Genomic DNA, 18,774 nt, shown 5'->3' on the forward strand with positions numbered 1-18,774 from the left:
ATTAATTTGCATGAGAAGAGACTCTTATTATTTGTTGTGTGTTTCAACGATAAATCGAATGAATCTATCGATTTATTTGTTTTGTTTTGTTTGTTTGTTTGTTCGTTAATGACATCACGATGTTATTAATATTTTTTCACACCATTTTTTTCAGATCATATTTAGAATTACCAAAGGGCACAACCAGATGCAATATCCAAATGATAAATAAGATGAATAATAATAATGAATATTGAAAATTATGTTGTATGAAGTACATACATTTCAAGAGGCATGACGTATATTCTTGCCTATATAGATCAGTTGAAAAACAACAAAAACTTAATCTGGAGAAAATTTTTAATTGTTTTTTCTTTTCTGGAACCCGGAATAAAATCATCCAAAAAAATTCTGAATAAAAATTCCACGTTTGTTAAACCAGTGTTTTAATAGCAAAAAACATTTTATCAACTACTATACTTACTGCTACTATTATAAGAGGTAGATTGAGCAAAATTATTATGAAACACACACACACCCATCCATCCACCCATACCAATCTCAAACCAGGACCAAATTTAGAAAGCATTCATTTAAAGCTCTAAACACACACGCAGACACAATACTAATAAATTAGACATATACACCGTATGTATGTGTGTGTGTGTGAAAGCAATAAAATTTTAATAACACACTATACTTGGTTAGGTTATATGTTTTATATTTGTGTGTGTGTGTGTGTGTGTGAAGTTCCAATTAAAATTGGTTGTTTGTTGTTGTACGACAATTAAGAATGAATTCTCAATTCAGAATTCTTGTGAATATATTTTGTGTTTTTGTATAGAAAAAAAATGTGATCACTTAAAGTATAAAAAAAATATAGAAAAGAATAATAAATGTGTGATACACCATAGCTGTTGTTGTTGTTGTTTGTTGGAAAAAAAAGTTTTTCTTTCCGTTAATACAACTCAATTCCAAATAGATGCCACCGACACACACACACACACACACACAAATGGAACAGAATGAAAGGCAAAAATCTGAATTACAATTTCTTCTTCTATCGTAACTATTTGAGAAACGATAGTAAATCCTGCGAACAAATCATCGTATCAACAACAACAACAACAGTAACAACAGTAACAACGATAGTGAAAGAAAAAATAGTCAATTAAAATATATAAAGAATCGTTTCAAGTTATTTTTATTATTATTATTATTCTTTATGATTATAACGTTATGGGTGTCGAATAGAATAATTTGTTGTCGTCATCGGTCGTCGTTTAAAAGAAAAAAAAGGCTGTAAATTTATATTACTTTGCCCCATTCTTATATAAGGCCCAAAAACAAAAATTGTATGAAAAAAACTTATTAGAAGTGAAAGTTTCAAAGTTCCATAATCATCATCATCATAAATTCCAGAAAAAAAAGAATAAAAATTTTAGACAATTTTAATGCAAATGTTTTTTCTCCTATTTTGGCTACTGCTGTTACATAACAAAATAAAAATAAATATAAATAAAAACAAACAACAAGCCTGTTTGATTTGCCGGATGAATTCGTTATTATTATTTAGGGACCATCATCATAAAATGTTGTTGTTGTAGTTGTTATCAGAATAACCGAAAAAAAATAATAACCTAAAAAAAGGGTAGATAAAAAGTTTATGTTCCTCTTCTTTTGATATATCATACAAGTTTTAAATGTTTTTTGTTTTGTTTTGTTTTCTGAAACAAATGAAATGTATGTGCATGTGTAGAATTTATTTTTGTCAAGCAAAAATGAAAAACTTTGATAAAATTGAACAAGTTTTTCATTAATTTAAAATAGGTGAATTCAGTGAATAAACAACAAATTTTTTTTTTACTTTCATTTCAAAATAAACACAACTTGTTTTCGTTCTTCTTTTCAATCATAAACCGGTAAAAGGATTAGTTATTCAAATGAAGATTATGATAATAATCGACAAACAAATTGTTTTTTTTTTGATAGAATAAAAATTCATATTCATGTTTTCAATTTTTCAATTGCGGTTTGACACACACACATATCTTTTTCGGAGAAACAATTCAAATTATTAAAAAAAATTGAAATGAAAATTTCTCACTTTTTCCATTTTTGTTCATGTGTGTGTGTGTGTGTGTGTGTGATGGATGTAAAAAATAAAAAGTTTTTGTTCCCATTGTACTGTGGACAGAATTCTTTTGGTTTTTATTCCAAAAAAAAGTTTCCACCTTGTATCCAGTATAAATGACAATTTTTTTTTATTCTCTATTCTCGATTCTGCTTCTAGCTATGTATATACTGCGATAAAATAATTTATTATTTACAGTTTAATTAAGAATCACCTTATTTATTATTTTTTTCGGTTGGTCTTTTTAATTTACCGTCGATCAAATCCAGTTTTGATATCATTATGGGAAAGGAATATAGACAATTTATTTCTATGGCTATCATCATTATCATTTAATGATGATTACGATGCACATGCATACAATCAAAATAATCAGAATCAAATTAAAATGATGGTTCACTATGGAAAACAACAACAAATTGAACAAGACCAAAAAAAAAACCATCACCAATATCAGAATTGTTTTTCATTTGATCTGTTCATGATCATTCTCATTATCATCAACAATGATAATGAGAATGATCATGAACAAAACTTGATTACAAACAAAAAAAATCTTACCTTACCTTACATTATTAGATCATTATTACTCGATTTTTTTTGTTACTGTCAATATCATTGTCATTATTATTTTATCACTTTTAATTGTTGTTTTATTCATTGTTATTGTTAGAATATTCTTGTTCAACAATTCAATGGTAGAAAAAAACACATTGAGATTCAATTATATTAAAAAAAAAGACATTTTATATAAATAGTTCGATCAGAAAAAAGAACAGATTCAAATGTAATTATTGTTCAACAATTGATTACTTGATTGGCGGCTTAAAACAAAAGTCTTTCTCATTAATAAATCTACATATTGTAGCCTAAAGATGTTTTACCAATAATTATTGATGAATTGTTGTATTCTTTATAAGCTTTAGAAGCAATCAATGACTTTACCGCGGTTTGATTCTACGTTAGTTGATTATCTCTTGAGTTACCTTTGCACAAAAATGATTGATGATTTGAGCCACACTTGTTACATTTGAGTATTCTTGTGCACTCTCGTGTACCGTGACCCTTTCCAGCACATCGGTAACAACGTTTTTCTTTATTGAGCACTGATATCTTCTGATCATAAGGCAAGGGACAATATTTATGGAAATGGAATTGATCACAGAAGATACACTTTGGTTTGTCGTCGGATGTGCTGATATTATCATTTGATGTTGTTGACAATGATTTTCCTTTGATCAGTCTGACGATTAATTCCAATGTTTGTCATGTAGCTGATCAACAAATCAGTTTGAGTAATCCTTTTAAAGTATTCATACAGTTGATCAATTGTGATAGTTACGTTTGATGATGATTGATTTGGACTATGGAATGCTCTTCGTCGATTTTCATAATCCATTCTTCCCAGAACGTAACTTATTATTGTCTGGCTGTCATCATCTTTCAAATCGATGCTTTTTATTTTCGCCATTGTTTCATAGAATTTGGTATAGTAGCTATGATGAGAATCGAAACGCAGAAATGGAAGCGATTGTATTTTTTGAACTAGTTCATTCATGATCAAAGCTGGTGAACCGTACACTTCATCTAGGATGTTCAAAATTTGTTGGAAATCTGGGTTTGACTTTTCGCATCGGATTGTATCTTGTGCTAGCGGTGGAAGTAGATTCATTAGGCGACAAAACTTTGATTTTTGGGTTGGCAATTCTACATTGTTTATGATAAGCTCCACAACTGCATCTTTAAAATCGGGCCAACTTCCGGCTGTTCCATCAAACTTCGGCACCTCTTCGGCTTTAATTCTTATTCTTGTCGAATTATTTTGGTTTATTAAAATTGGCATATTGCTTGGTACTCGTTGCGGTTGCTGTGGTTGATCGAACAAATTGTTGACTGTTGTTAATTCAGGTTGGTAATGACCAGTATTATTGACATTGTTGCTTGATAGAGTATTGATAGTCGGTGGTGTTGGTCCATTATTAAACCCGAACGTGACATTTTGACGGCGTGATATTGCTGATGGATGACTGTCTGCTGTTTGTTTAACATGATCAAAACGAACGTCTTGAATGCTCGGTGAAATACTAGGGCTCGTGGCTGCTAACGGTTGACGTCCATTGCTTCGTACTGATGATTTTGATTGACTACTCGATGCGATTGATATATTCTCCAATTTTTCTTGTAGTTCATCCACCAATCCACTTGTGGCAGGGAATTTCTCTACCAGTTTGTTTAATTGTTCAATTGTTGTTTGACATTGACTTCGTGATGCCGATGACAATGTATCTCTTGATGTTAGACGCACAACTCTTTGATACCGATATAGGAAATCGATGATGAGATCGATTTTTTCCATATGATCACTGTTTTCTTCATGATTGAGATCTTCCAATTGTAAATTGATTTCTGAATAATCGTTATGCAGTTCGGTCGCAGAATACAATGTCGGAATAACACAATTCGATTTCAACTGATTATACATACTTGTTATAGATGCTCGATAAATTCTTCTTCGAGAAAGCAGATTGACCAATTCTTCGTTGTTACTCATGTTTAGACGATTGATTGTTGTGATTGATACTCAGAATGGAAACTCGGAAAGAATGATGAAATGTTTTCAACACAGATTTGAACTCAGAAAAAATGAGAGATGAAAGCTCGGTTTTGGAAATAGTGAATTATTCCCAACTCAACGAAACGAACGAAGAATTTTATTAAAACAATTGGAATAAATGAAAGTTGACCGATTTGGTCTAAGGAGAGAACAGAAGTGTGTGTATTGCAAAAAATGTGGTTTTCGTGTGACCAATAAAAAACGTGTTTTTGTGTGTGACGAACAAAAAAATGTGTGTGTCAAAGGGCAGGAGGGTGAGCCAAAAAAACGCGCTATCATGCACGTGGTCTCCTGTGCTGCTCATAGACTACGTTTCTGAACAATTTGCAGCAATATCTTATTTTCTCAAACAATAGTAAGAATCCAGGTGTTTCATATCCAACAACAACATGTCACTAGCTGAAATACAGAAAAATGAGAAAAATTGTCACTAAATATGCATCAATCAGAAATTAATAAAAGCGATTCTTATTTGAATAATGACAACAACAACAACAACAACACCTTGCATCTTTTGTTCTTGTTCTTTCATGTTACGTTTTTTTTTCTTATTATTTCATAATAAAATAATAGGATACATCAACGAATCAGAAGACAAAACAACAAAAACCAATAGCGGACAATTATTGTTTCCAATATATAATTTGAATATATACAAGAGTTTTGGCGCGCCATCAATAATTTTCGTTTATTCTGCATGAATTGTGAGAATTTTTCCTATCTCATCATCATAATTGATTTTTCTATCATTTGGATACAAGATTTCCTCTTTCCATCAATAATGAATAATCAAAATTTGTTTGTTTGAAATTCTGATTAATCCAGTTTTCAAATCATCAAATACATATTATCGTAACAATGATCGACGATGATGAAAGATTTTTTTTTTTTTTTGCAATCATTTGTGATCATAAAGTTAAATATTAATATTTTTTTGGCTTTGGCTTTGGAAAATTTGAAAATTATTAAAGAAATATGTTTGCCGTTCACTATCATCATGATTATCACAGATTTTTTTTCAACCAGCAGAAAAAAAATGAAATTAATTATAAAACATATTTTTTTGGGGGGGATTGAAGAAAAAAAGAAGCCTGTATAAACTAAACGAAATTCTTTTGTTTACTTTTTTGATCAAACAATACAACAAATAAAAAACGATGACGATGACAACGACGATGAGAAATTGCTTTGAAAATAATAATAATAAAAAAAATCCAACAGCAACAATGATGATGATTTTGACTTTGACAACAATAACAATAATAACAACAAAAATTCGATCCATCCGAACCATACTTTTATTTCAAAGGTTTCATATTTTCAACCAAAGATCCAGTGTAACAGAAAATGGAATAGAAAAAAAAATTTGTTTGAAAATTGAACAAAATGGCTATGAAAGTGTGTGTGTGTGAAATGCTCTTCAGGTTCAAGATTGTAGAATGAAATATTTTTATTTTTATTTTTTCATCAAACAACAAAAAAGCTCAACCAAGTTTTTCGATTCTTTTCCGTATTTTTTTTTGTTACTCCCTACACACTATTCACAATTCAACAATATTGAATCAAATCAAGCTTTTGAAATTGAATAAGAGAAAAAAAAATTTCATTCTATCCAAAAACTGGAAAAAAATTGAAATTTTCCATTATAGATTAGAGTTTGCTCGTTCTATTCTCGTAAATTTTTCTTTTTTTTTTATTAGCTTCTTCATAAGTTGAAAACAAAACAAAGAAAAAGAAAAAATTTTCTCTTTGTTCATCGTATGGTGTACAGTACACAGAACCTGATGACATGATGGAAAAAAAAGAGTGATGCCTTCAAAAAAATGCAGAAAATCTTTTAAAAGTATTATTGTGCATGTGTATGTTGAATGTATATTTTGTAATATGAAATGAAAGAAAAAAAAACCGTTGCAATACCGATCCAATATTAGATTGTGAAATTTTTTTTGTTGTGTTTTTATTTTTGTTTTCATTTTTATTATTATTTATTATAATCGTTTGTTGTTGTTGTTGTTGTTGAAAACATGAGAGTAAAAGGAAAAACAAAATAAAAATACCATTGGACTAAACATTTGATCAAATAAAGGCATCAACACAAATTTATTTGATCATTGATGAAAAAGGGAGAGTATATGTGGAAGTAAAACAATAATAACATCGTTGTACCGGATGTTGTCATCATTCAACAAAACGAAAAGTCTTATTCGTTTGTTCAATTTTCTATCTGTGGAAAACCATATAAATCAGATGATAATGATCATAAATGTCGTCAATATGAAAAAAATATTGAATTTTTTTTTTTGGTTTCACCGATTATCGATTATGATGATGATTATTATTACATTCATATTTTAGATGATAATAATAACCAATCAATGTAATCGTGTGTGTGTGTGTGTAAATATTTACCAATGAAACAAAAAAAAAATTGGTTCCTATTCATTGACTTTTCAATAATGTATGATGTTTGATTCTATTGAATTTATATATATAATATATATGAATGGATTTTATGTATCATGGAATAAAAATAGAGAAAATATAGACGCGTGTGGAAAATGGCAAAAGAAAACAACAAACAAACAAACAAACAAACAAACAAACAAAAAATTCATGCACGAACACACACACACCCACCAACCAAAAAAAAAAAAAAAAAATGTAATATGTTTCAGATTCTGTGTGTGTGTGTGTGTGTGTGCATGAATAACGAATTTGAATATAATTCAGGCGTCAAATAAAAAACAAACAGATAGATAGAAAGAAAAAAAAGAGAATATTCTGGCTGTAACTGATGAAATATCAACATACACACATAATAAGTGGATGGTAGCATTTTTTTTTGTTCAAAACTTTCATGTTATTGTCAAAATAAAAAAAAACAAAATATTCACTTTTTTCTGGGAAAAACGGGTTACGTGTATTTTGTAATAATGTCAAGATACACTTATACTGTACGAAGATATGACAATGATGACATATCTCAAATAAATCAATTTTGTAAAAGAGTTAGTTTGAAAACGATGAATATTTTTTTTTATCTCCATTGAATGTTCACAAAATAAATATATTATTCTTTTGATAATAGCAATGGTAAAATTCTTTGAAATAGAATCTATGTGTATGTGATTTGCGGCCAACCATGAAAACAAAAGAGAGCAAATTCGTGAAAATGAAATTCCCAATATTGTCATCATCATCATCATATAAATTTTGGAATCGAAACCAAAAAAAAAGAAAATGATGTGAAAATGAATGAAAATTGCTTTTTTTGTTTCCAGATTTAACCTATATAGAAACACCATAGTGATGAGTGTATTTTTTATATGTTTGGATATGACTTGTGTGTGTGTGTGTGTGGTGAAAATCGAATCACTAAAAATGAATAAATTGAAACTGTCATCAAATTTGACATCAAAAAGAGAAAAAAACGAGAAGTTGAATTTTCATTATCAAAAAAAAAAGTTCAATTGATTATCATTTGTACGAAACTGAAAATTAGTTTTCCACGAAAAAACAATTTGGCAAAAAAATCCTATTGCGTTTGGCGTTTGGCGTTCAGGGGATTCCAATTTGTTTATTTTGTCTAATGTCCAAAATGATGGAAGACAATTAATAAAATTGCCAAAACAGATTCCCAGAATTTATTTATTCATTTTTATTGTGTAAAGAAAAAAAAAACGACAACGGCCACGAATTAAATGGACATGGACATGGATTCATTCATGTCAAATAATCAAAGATGAGCAAAAGAAAATCCATGTTAAAATCAACAATAATAAAGAAAAAAAAATGAAAAGAATTTGATCCTTGAATCGACATGAAGAATTAAATCTTGCCTAAAAAGACAGATGGGCTAGATTGGATGGATGGATGGATGGATGGTTGAATTGAATTGAATTAAACATAAACCAAATGAAAAGAAAAGAAATCCACATGGAATCATGGTTAAACCTCAAAATGAATATTTGCTGCTGTTTCGTTTCATTTCATTTTATTTGTGTTTCTCTAAATATCAAATCGTATCAGATAGGCGGCCAGCCATTAACAAAAGAATAACCAAATTCATCCGAACGAGATATAGAGTATAGTTTATTCTTTATTCCTTTTTTTCTCGACAATTTACCGAATTTACCCGATCAATAACAGATATATACAATAATAATAACAACGACAATAACAATAATAACATCGCATGTATCGTCCGAAAAAAAGTAATATCAAAAAAAGAAAAAGAAGAAGAATCAAACATTGAAGGATTAAGTCAAACAAATATCATGTTATTATTATTTTATTTTTTTTTGTTGACGTACTTTGTGAATCGACAACAAAAATATCATTTCAATCGCAAAAAAAAAATCATTATTATATATCCCTTTGTGAAATTGACCATATTCACTGTTCTTTTCTTCAAGTTATATATATATATGTCTATTTTGGCCATCTATTTCCTTATTCTGCCTGTAAGCTTTGTTGTTATTATTATTCACAGAATGATGGATGGACGATGGCAGCAAGCCAGGCCAAAAAAAAAACTTGTAAAAATTATTTATCGTTGTCGATGATGATGATGATTATAATATTTGTAAAAAAAACATGCAGAAGTGAAAAACAATATTTTCAAATTTATCCTCATAATATCCGATCGTTGTTGTTGTTATTACCAGAAAAAAACACATATAATGTAATCCTATTTTATCTGTTATTTGTTTTAACCAATATAAAAGATGAAAAAAAAATTTGCTTCGATTAGAAATATAAAAATTCAAAGAAAAACAAACAATTTTCTACAAATTTTTTTCCTATTATACATCATATACCTAATATGGTTAAGATAAATAATTCAATTAAGGATTATTTTGTTGAAATATAAACACAAAATGATTGATTGTATTCAATTTTGATTTTATATCAATCAATTGATCGATGTTGAAATCCATTAAACACATCGGTTGATGATGAAAGAGAAATAAGTGTGCCATAAACAACAATCGATATTTATATATTATATATTGTTTTTTATTTTTCAAACAAGTTTTATTGAATTCATATATTTGTTACGATACGTTGAAGTCGTCATCAAACATAGGGTCATACCAGTTCCAAGGAGGACAAGAGGACATGTCCTCCTTTCAGAAACTTTCTCACTTGACAAAAAAAAATTTTTTTTCTCCTTCTCGACCCCTTGGCCGAACCTTAATCAAACATTGAATGATGTGTGTGTGACACAATGAAAAAAAATTTTTGATTAGCGACAATTCTTTTCTTTTCATTGTTGTTTGAAACTTTTCTATTTATCAAAATGATTGAATTCATCATCTTTCTTGTTTCAATGTTTATCAATTTTTTTTCAAGAAATATTTGCATATTCGGCAGAAAAAAAATGGTGAACATTTTTTTCTTAGGCTGCATATTTGTGTTTGGGTTTATTTTCCGTCTGATTTGGTAGATGATCCAATTGAATAGAAAGAAAAAACGTGATTTTGATCAAAGTTAGAAAGTTCATTCTTTAACTTTATTTCATCAGAACCATATTTTGTATATTATTGAATTGAATAAAAGTTTTTTTCCCTGTTGTTGTTGTTCACCTAGTGAGGAAAAAAAGTAAACGTTAACTATGAAATTTCCAATGAATTTTGTTATGTAAAAAAAAATGTCATTTGCACACACAAATGCACACAGAACAGAATTTATGAATCCAAAAGTTTTAAAAGATAATCGGTTTCAGTTAATTGTAGATAATGCTGTTAGTTATGGTGAATTGGAAAACTTTCATTTCTATTTTTGTTTTATTCACAACCTGTGAACAGAATATTTTATTTGTCTTTATTTTTTTTATCGGTGGTCAGTACAAGAGAATTTGAATGAACTATTCTTTCGTCATAATGTCGTATTGTTTTTTCTTTTTGTTTCTTACAGAAAAATTAAAATTTCAAATTTCAAAATTTTTTTTAAAGAAAAAACAATTACAGTTCACTTACAAAACACAAAAATCACACTGAAAGAGACAGACATGATGGATGTCATCAAATGATTGTTATTGCCATCCATGTTCCCCACCCACGTCTTTGAAAATGTCAAATCAATTTGAAAAATTTACAATTACTAATTTGATTAAAAAAGAGAATTTTTTATGGAAAAAAGAGAGAGAAAAAACTACTTCGATACATTACCTTGTTTTTGTACTCGGTCAAAATGAGATATGGATACTCATTGATTGTGTGTCTGCTCTTTTGTTTGTCAAGTACGCGTTATTTCTGTTCTCTATGCAATGATCTTATGTTCGAATTCAAACACATTATCCATGGATCATTCAATCAATTGTCTTATAGAATCTGGTCATTTGTTTGTTTAAATTTTAAATTCCTAAATATAATCATTATATCAAAATCGAATGAAGAATGTTGATCATCAAATAATTTTAATTCAAACAGGATGTGTGTGTGTGTTCATCCTTCTCTTTCATCATCATCATCATATGAATAATATCCATTATATACAGACACAAAATCCTTGGTTATTACGTAATAATCATCATCGTCAACATATATTGTCCATCAGAAAAAAATTTCAATATTTTTCTCTTTTCAATTTTATTTACTAAAAAAGAAAACAAAAATTTCTCTGTTTGTTTTTATCTAAACAATATTGTCATTGAATTTGATCATAATGTCATCTTTGGTTACGACAAAAAAAAATTTTTGAAAAATACAAATGATGACAATCTAAATTTAATGATAATTTCGTCGTCGTCGTCATCATCATCATCATCATCTTCATCGTCGATTGTTATTATTATTTCTGGGTAAATTCATCATCAATTAACAACAACGACAACAAAAACGAGACAAGTGATCAAAAATAATGATCGACGATATTGATAATGAAATTAATTTCTATATATTTTTGTTTCAAATTTATTATTATTATTATTATTATTATCATAAGTTTAGTTGATGATGATGACGATGATAATGTGTGTCAAAATAACTGACTAGCGTGTCACATTGTTCTGTTTTTTTTGGCTTCATTATCAATTGTTACTACACTTGGTAATTCTGTCTGTCATTTTTTTTCTGCCAACAATCTTTGTTTAATTTGATCTTTCTCTCTCTCTCTATGTGTGTGTATCTCAATTGAATTTGGCTTTTGTTTTGTTTTGTTTTTTTATGTTTTCCTTCCCGATGGCTATTATCATCATCATCATCATCAACATCATCACCATTATTTGTTAATCATGATTAACAATGTTTATTCGAGCAAGCTTAATAATAACAATTGAATGAAATGAATGAATTGATGGTGACAAAAACACAGTAACATAAAAATAAAAACAAAAACAACAACAACAACAACAACAAAAAACTAATCAAGATCACATCACATCACATGATTATGTCATCGCCAAAAAACAGTACAGTATATCCACTGGTTTAAAAAGCTTGTCAAATTCATATTGAAAATGATTGTTTTCAATTATTAAATATTATTGATAGATAGTATGAAGTGTTTGATCATAATGATTATATCAATAAATTGATAACAACAAACACTAGAAAATTTTGATCATTGATAAAGATGATGGCTATGAAGTAATTTCAATTATCATTAAATTTTAATTGAATTTCAATTCTTAATTTGCTATAAATTGTGATACACACATTAATTGATTGTGATTGATTCTTTAAATTGACAGAATAAAATAAAAAACATAAACATTTTCTAGTCTCTAATCAAATGTAAGTAATTTGTTCATTATATTTTAATTTTCTTTAAATCCACTATTTGACAAGATGATTTTTTTTTTACATAGACAGAAATAGAAACAGCAAAATAATCGATCCAGGAATTGATTTGTTCTTCAAAATAAAATCACCGAATACGATTAGAATATATATTTTTTTTTTTTTTTTTTTTTTTTGAAATCTTCTTTTTCTTGTTCCTTCTATCCAAAAATAGAGAATCAATTTCCCTAGCCAGAATGATAAACACTAGTTTTTTGCAAATTCTTATTCTTCGTTATCATAATAATGATGATAACTGGATGATATCTATATATAAGTTTGAAACACGAATCTCGAAAAATACTATCAACCGCATCGAACCGAATCAAATCGAACAATTTGAATTTGGTTTTGATTAAAACATGTCATTGTCATCATATTGGATTCTGTGTTTGTGTGTGTGTTATTCACTCCGTCTCAATATCTATCTATTCTATATATATGATGACAATGATGATGTTCGTCTTAAATATATTCTTAACCAATAACTATAAAGTAAATCTAACTAAATTAAATTTGCCACAATGTCTTCAGTGTGTGTGTGTGTGTGTACAAAATACCATCATGTTTTTCCAAGTCACGTATTTTCCTATTTCGTTTCGTTTCGTTTTTGTTTGTTTGGTTGGTTGGTTGGTTGGTTGGTTGGCATATTTTCCTATTTCGTTTCGTTTCGTTTTTGTTTGTTTGGTTGGTTGGTTGGTTGGTTGGTTGGCATATAGTCTTCTTTTTTTCTGATTCTTTGTTCGTATGGTGGTGCATTTGATGATGATGAAAATGGAACAGTTCCAAAGACCTGTATACATAAATACAAAAGATCCAACAATCGACAAGCATGCCTAACGGGTAAATTACCTATACAAGAAATATAAACCACAATTTCCTTTTCCTCTTTTGTTGTTGTTGGTGTGTTCCCAAAAAAAAAAACATTGTTATCATTTGTTGTTCTGTCATTTGTCAATGTATATATGTTAGACAATTGTATGACATAACCATAAGCATATTGAAAGTGTTATTATTTTCTCTTTATCATATTTCCTATTTCATCAATAATATGATTCGAGATTATATATCGATTATCGATTGATCAATTATATAGGGAACAATAATCCATCCTTTTCTCTCTTTGTTTTCCATGTTGTAACAACAACAACAACAACAACAACAACATCAACAATGGCTAAATTTGAATGAATAAGTGTCTTTTATGTCTAGAACGAATGGTGAGAAAAACATAATAATATATAAGATTTATGACTTGTAGTGTAGAACAAATGAGATTGGTGATATGAAAAATGTCATATTGCACAATGTTTTCGCGTAATTCATTTGATACATCAAATCATCAATTGACCATCACACCATAACAAAGAAAAAATCTTGTCATTATTTTTTGTTGCTGTTGTTGTTGTTGTTGTTATGTCTATATTGTGTGTTACTCAAGCGAAAAACACAAATAATTTCAATTGTTATTTGTAATAATGAAGACATATTCATATGCTATATGAATATTCAAGATATATTTTTTTTGATGAATATTGATTTCACGCCTTTCTTGGTCAATACCGTAAAGTTTTGTTCACTGCAAGATGAGTGTGACTAAAATTTCTGATTATAATGATCGCAATTTGTATTTTTACAGAAACAGAAACAGTAGAGAACAAAAAAAGTTTTTTCCAAAAAAAAACAACCTTTTTTTTCATTCATTCCGTCGAATGAATTATTGTTTGTTATTTGTAATCATATTTTTTTTATGAATTTTCGTTTTTTTTTTTGTCACTTGTAATTACTGGATACATTAACTTTTTTTTTGTCCTTATTAATAGCATTTTTGCTTGTTTTTTTTTGTTCTTGTGTTGAAACAAAAATTCCATAATATTTTTGAATGATAAAAAAAATTTCATTTCCACATCCTGTAAGTAGTGTTGGTGTTTAAAGAACATCAATGAGAACATCATTCTCATCTCTCATTACATATGCTTTTTTAATAATTCAGTTTTATTCTACGGTTATTTTATAATCATTCAAAACACATTCATTTCATTCAACCGTTTTCGGTTCGCAATTATGACCAAAACAAAAAAAAACACTAACAATAATAATAAGTACAGAATAAGCCCATAAAGACATGGACATATTATTTTTGTATGTGTGTGGACTATTTGACAATCACTTTATTGTACACTTTTTTTTGGAGCCATTCTCGTTATTATTATCATAATTATAATTGCGGTGATAGTGATGGTGGTTATCATCATCGTTGTCTTTATGATTATTATTGGGTCCATTTCAATGAAGATGCTACATATATTATTATTATTATATTATTATTTGGTATAATGAAAGTTATTTTTGGTCATTTGATATCAGAAATCATCATCATCATCGACAACAACAACAACAACAACATTTTGTCCCAATTGGTTAGATTTTTTTTCTGGACCTTGTATTTACCAATTTATTCATCAACAAAAAAAATTGCCTTTTGAATTGGTTTTTGCTTTTCCGTTTCGGGTTATCGTTTTTTTTTCATTGGTTTGGTTTTATTTTCATTCATTTAGATGGTTTTAAGTGTTCTATATTAATTGCTTCAGATATTGCCCACCGTTATCATTTGTATCCTGAACATTGAATCATTATTGATCGTTCTACCAGAAAAAAAACAAATATAATAATTGAACAAATATTATGAGTAAGATTTTGATCAGATAAAAAAATGGATCATAGAAAAAAAGGTCGATAATATTCTGGTTCAAACATAATTTATGACACACACACATACATTTTTTTTCTGAGTTAATCATCTGATTTGTTATATACGTTTTTCACTAAATATAAATCAGGATATTGGAGATTTTTGGCCCATTTCCGTTGAAAAAAAAGATTTTTTTAGAGGGTAGATAAAAAAAAGACAAATTGTATGATGATGATGATTAAATTCATCCATTAAATCGGATAAAATTTTAAGTTTTTTTTCAAGTTTTTAGGTTGATTCCATTTTCGATGAAAACAACAAAAACATACAAACATTTTTAATAATAATTTCGACAACGATTAGGATTTAATATGTCATAAGACCTCTATATTACTCATATATTTTTTCTTTCTATTACAACGGCAAATAAAAAAAAAATGAAAATCTTTTCCACTTGAAATGATTCAAATGATGGCAAAAGAAACAGAATTTCTTTGTGTTTGTTTCAAAATCATTTCCCATAGTGTTTGTGTGTGTGTTTATAAGATTCTCTTTAAATCCGAATAAAGCAAGAAAAATCCTTTTGAAGAGTTTTTTTTTAGAAGTTTTGTTGGTTTTTAACACTTTGTCTATAGCTTGTTTGTTCGAATAATAATAATGTTTGATTCGCAAAGATTTTGTTTGTATTTTTTCTCCATTTTTCATCTATATTTTTATCGCTGTTGTAGATGATGATGAATAATGGCTTGCATTTCTGTTGTTTCCAATGGTAAAATTTTCTAGTTTTTTTTTCTCTTATTTTTTTCCAATCGATTCATCAAATTTCAAGATGAAAATCATCAATGTCAATCTTTTAAGTTTGTAGAACAAAAAAAAAAATTTCTAAATGAAAAACAGTAAACATATGCTTGTGTTGGATATAGTGGATCATTTGATCGCAACCAGATTCTGGTTGATTAAGTAGGGTGAAGTTGTTTTTTTTATATCTTAAAACAAATATTTGACCAATAAAAATAACAACATATTGTGCTGATTCTATGGTTGTTAAAGTTTTTTTTTCTATATAATCCAGAATCTGACGCATTTTTAGTATTCTGTATGGTTTATTGTTGCTTTTTCCTGGTTAATTGACAACAAATTGACGAATATATTTCCCACATATGGGAAAAATAACCGGATTTTCCGGATTTTTTTTTATTCGTCAATTGTCATCATGTACATAGGCAATTTTCACATGTTTATTCATTATTATACGGGCTACGACCGTATAATTAGTCTCATTTTTGTTAACCAAAAAAAAAAAAATGTTTCACTTTTTCCTGTTTTTTTTACAACATAAAACTTATGGCATTCTAGGAAACAAGGAATAATCAATGCAAGAGAGAGAGATTGAGTGAAAGAGTGAAAAACAAAAAATCATTTTGATAAACATTAAAGTTCCATTAAATCAGAATGAAACAAAAAACAGCAGTAATGTTGTACATGTTATCTATTCAATATTCTATATTACATAGCAAGACCATTAAACTAAATGGAAACTTTGGTTTTTTTTGTGAAAATTTTTATGCAATGTATGAAAATATTCATATGTTGTGTATGGGGCAGTATTATTCCTTTTTGGAACAAGGATTTTTCTTTTTTTTTTGGATCTAGTTACTTGATCTTGATGTTCATATTTTCTTTTATATAATGATTAGATTAGTTGATTTTTTTTCATATTTTTAACCGATTATTGATTGATAAACTGAAAATTTTTAATGTTTGCCCATTTAATGGAATGATAGATATTTTACAAACAAAAAGATCCTGGATAATTAGATTCAGAATTCCAGAACAAAAATTTATTTAGCAACAAGTGCATTAATGCTTAAGCACGTCAAATTTATGACGTGCTTTCTCTTTTGACATTTTTTTCAAAAAAAAAAAAATTCATTTTCTCTTACACAGTTATCATTTTTTTTCCTTGTTTCACTGTCTCCAATGTTAATTGTATTTGTCCCTGACCTCGTTCAATTGTCGTCATTGTTGCTGTTGTTGTTTTTTCCCAGAAATAAATTTAAAATTTAAAATCAAACCATCTAGTTAACATGATAATGAACAAAAATACTGTTGATTCTCAAAAAAGAGGGTTCGTTTTTCAGGACGACAAAACTCATTTGCATCACTACCATTGTTGATTTAGTTGTAGACCTTGCTACAAGTTGGAAACGGTCCTTGTGATTTATGCAAAAAAAATTGGTTAGCATTATCATCATCATATTTATTGTCTCTGAATGTCTTTCACTGTTCATGGAAAAGATGATTAGCGTGTGTGTTAGCATCATGAAATCATTATCATTGAAATTGAAAAAAAAAATAATTTCTGTCCTTGATGATGATGGCGATGATGGGGAACATATTTTTTATGCATTGATTTGAAAAAAAAGAAAAAAAGGTTTGAATTCATTCTTCATCTTGATTTTCTTATCATTTTTAAATAGATCGATTCAAAGATTGAATTTTTTTTTTTTGGAAGAAGGGGGTTTCAGTAAAATTTTGGAATAATTAAAATCGATTAAAATTCTCAGCATTTATTTCTGAAGAACAACGAGAAAAAAAAATTTCAATTTTTTTCAATTAAGAAAAAAAAACACTTTTTAAAAAATCAATAATTATGAGAACTTTGAACTAGAAATTCCTAATCATCATTTTTTTTTTTTGTTGATTCGATGATAGTTGATTTGATTTTTTCGTTGCTGTTTTTGTTTACAGCAACAAATTCTTTCGGATTTTCCATAAGTATATATCTTAATTGAAGTTATTATTACTTTTTTCAATTTTCAACATTTCTTAATAATTTAAAAAAAAACAAAAAAAAATTTGTTTTGGATGACAAAAACACAGTGAATATGTTTATTTGATGTTATTTTGATGTACATGCATCATTATGGTTTAAAAGATTTTAATTTTGTTCTCCTGTTTATTTTATCAAAAATGTTGATGGCCATAATCAACAAAAACAACAAGGTTCTTCTTTGGAAACCAATAACATTATCGTACATTGACCATAATGTTTGGTTTGAAAAAAACAAGCAAACATTTTTTCACATAAAAACAAAAAAAAAATGTTGACAACAGAAACGACAACAACAACAACAACAAAAAAAATCAATGAATCTATCGATTTATTGATTTTGAATGACATAAATTGCTGTTGAGGATATAAGAGAAAAAAAATTTGTTACTTTAAAAACAAAATGTCATGACAATGGAAATCTTTTCCATTTTGTTACCTTCATTTTCAAATATCAAAGAAAAAGTTTTTTATGATTATCATCATCATGGAACAATTATTATGGAACATCATTGCTGCTGCTCTTGCTGCTGAAGATCAATAACATCTCTTAATTGCATTATATATAGTATAATATAAAAAAAGTCTTTGAAAAAGTAAAAAATCATGAGATTTTTTGTTCTTTATCACATAATAATAATAATGAGGATGATAATGATAATTCAATGTTGAATAATCGCTATGTTATTACATGTTTTTTTTGTCTATGTGTCCTGTATATTCAAGTTCGAATTTTTT

The 18,774-nt window shown here is 27.9% G+C and overlaps 2 protein-coding genes across 4 annotated transcripts in view; one reads left to right on the plus strand and one right to left on the minus strand.

The window, feature by feature from the left end:
• The window catches only part of LOC124499494 (uncharacterized), a 61,289-nt gene that overhangs the window by 13,089 nt on the left and 29,426 nt on the right, over positions 1-18,774 (plus strand). Inside the window, exon 1 of one of the 3 annotated variants that reach the window (XM_075728582.1) lies at positions 12,392-12,466. The exons of the other annotated variants lie outside the window; for them this stretch is intronic. The gene's annotated coding sequence lies outside the window, so the exon portion shown is untranslated. Of the gene's footprint in view, positions 1-12,391; positions 12,467-18,774 lie in introns of those variants that run through there. 3 annotated transcript variants of the gene reach the window in all.
• LOC142597353 (uncharacterized) lies at positions 2,838-4,939 on the minus strand. Its single transcript, XM_075728887.1, has 2 exons — positions 3,825-4,939; positions 2,838-3,763 (listed from the first exon to the last, which is right to left on the minus strand). The coding sequence occupies exons 1-2, from the start codon at positions 4,662-4,664 to the stop codon at positions 3,710-3,712; spliced, it is 894 nt and encodes a 297-aa protein (XP_075585002.1). The 5' UTR covers positions 4,665-4,939; the 3' UTR covers positions 2,838-3,709.

Source organism: Dermatophagoides farinae, chromosome 2, assembly GCF_024713945.1.
Source record: "Dermatophagoides farinae isolate YC_2012a chromosome 2, ASM2471394v1, whole genome shotgun sequence".
Lineage (NCBI taxonomy): Eukaryota > Metazoa > Arthropoda > Arachnida > Sarcoptiformes > Pyroglyphidae > Dermatophagoides > Dermatophagoides farinae.

Bases quoted from the DNA above. Each gene is read 5' to 3' on its own strand.
- LOC142597353 (XM_075728887.1), bottom strand. From the start codon at position 4,664: ATGAGTAACAACGAAGAATTGGTCAATCTGCTTTCTCGAAGAAGAATT. The intron at 3,764-3,824 runs GTAGAATTGCCA...TTCCACCGCTAG, and splicing joins TGGAGCTTATCATAAACAAT to CACAAGATACAATCCGATGC.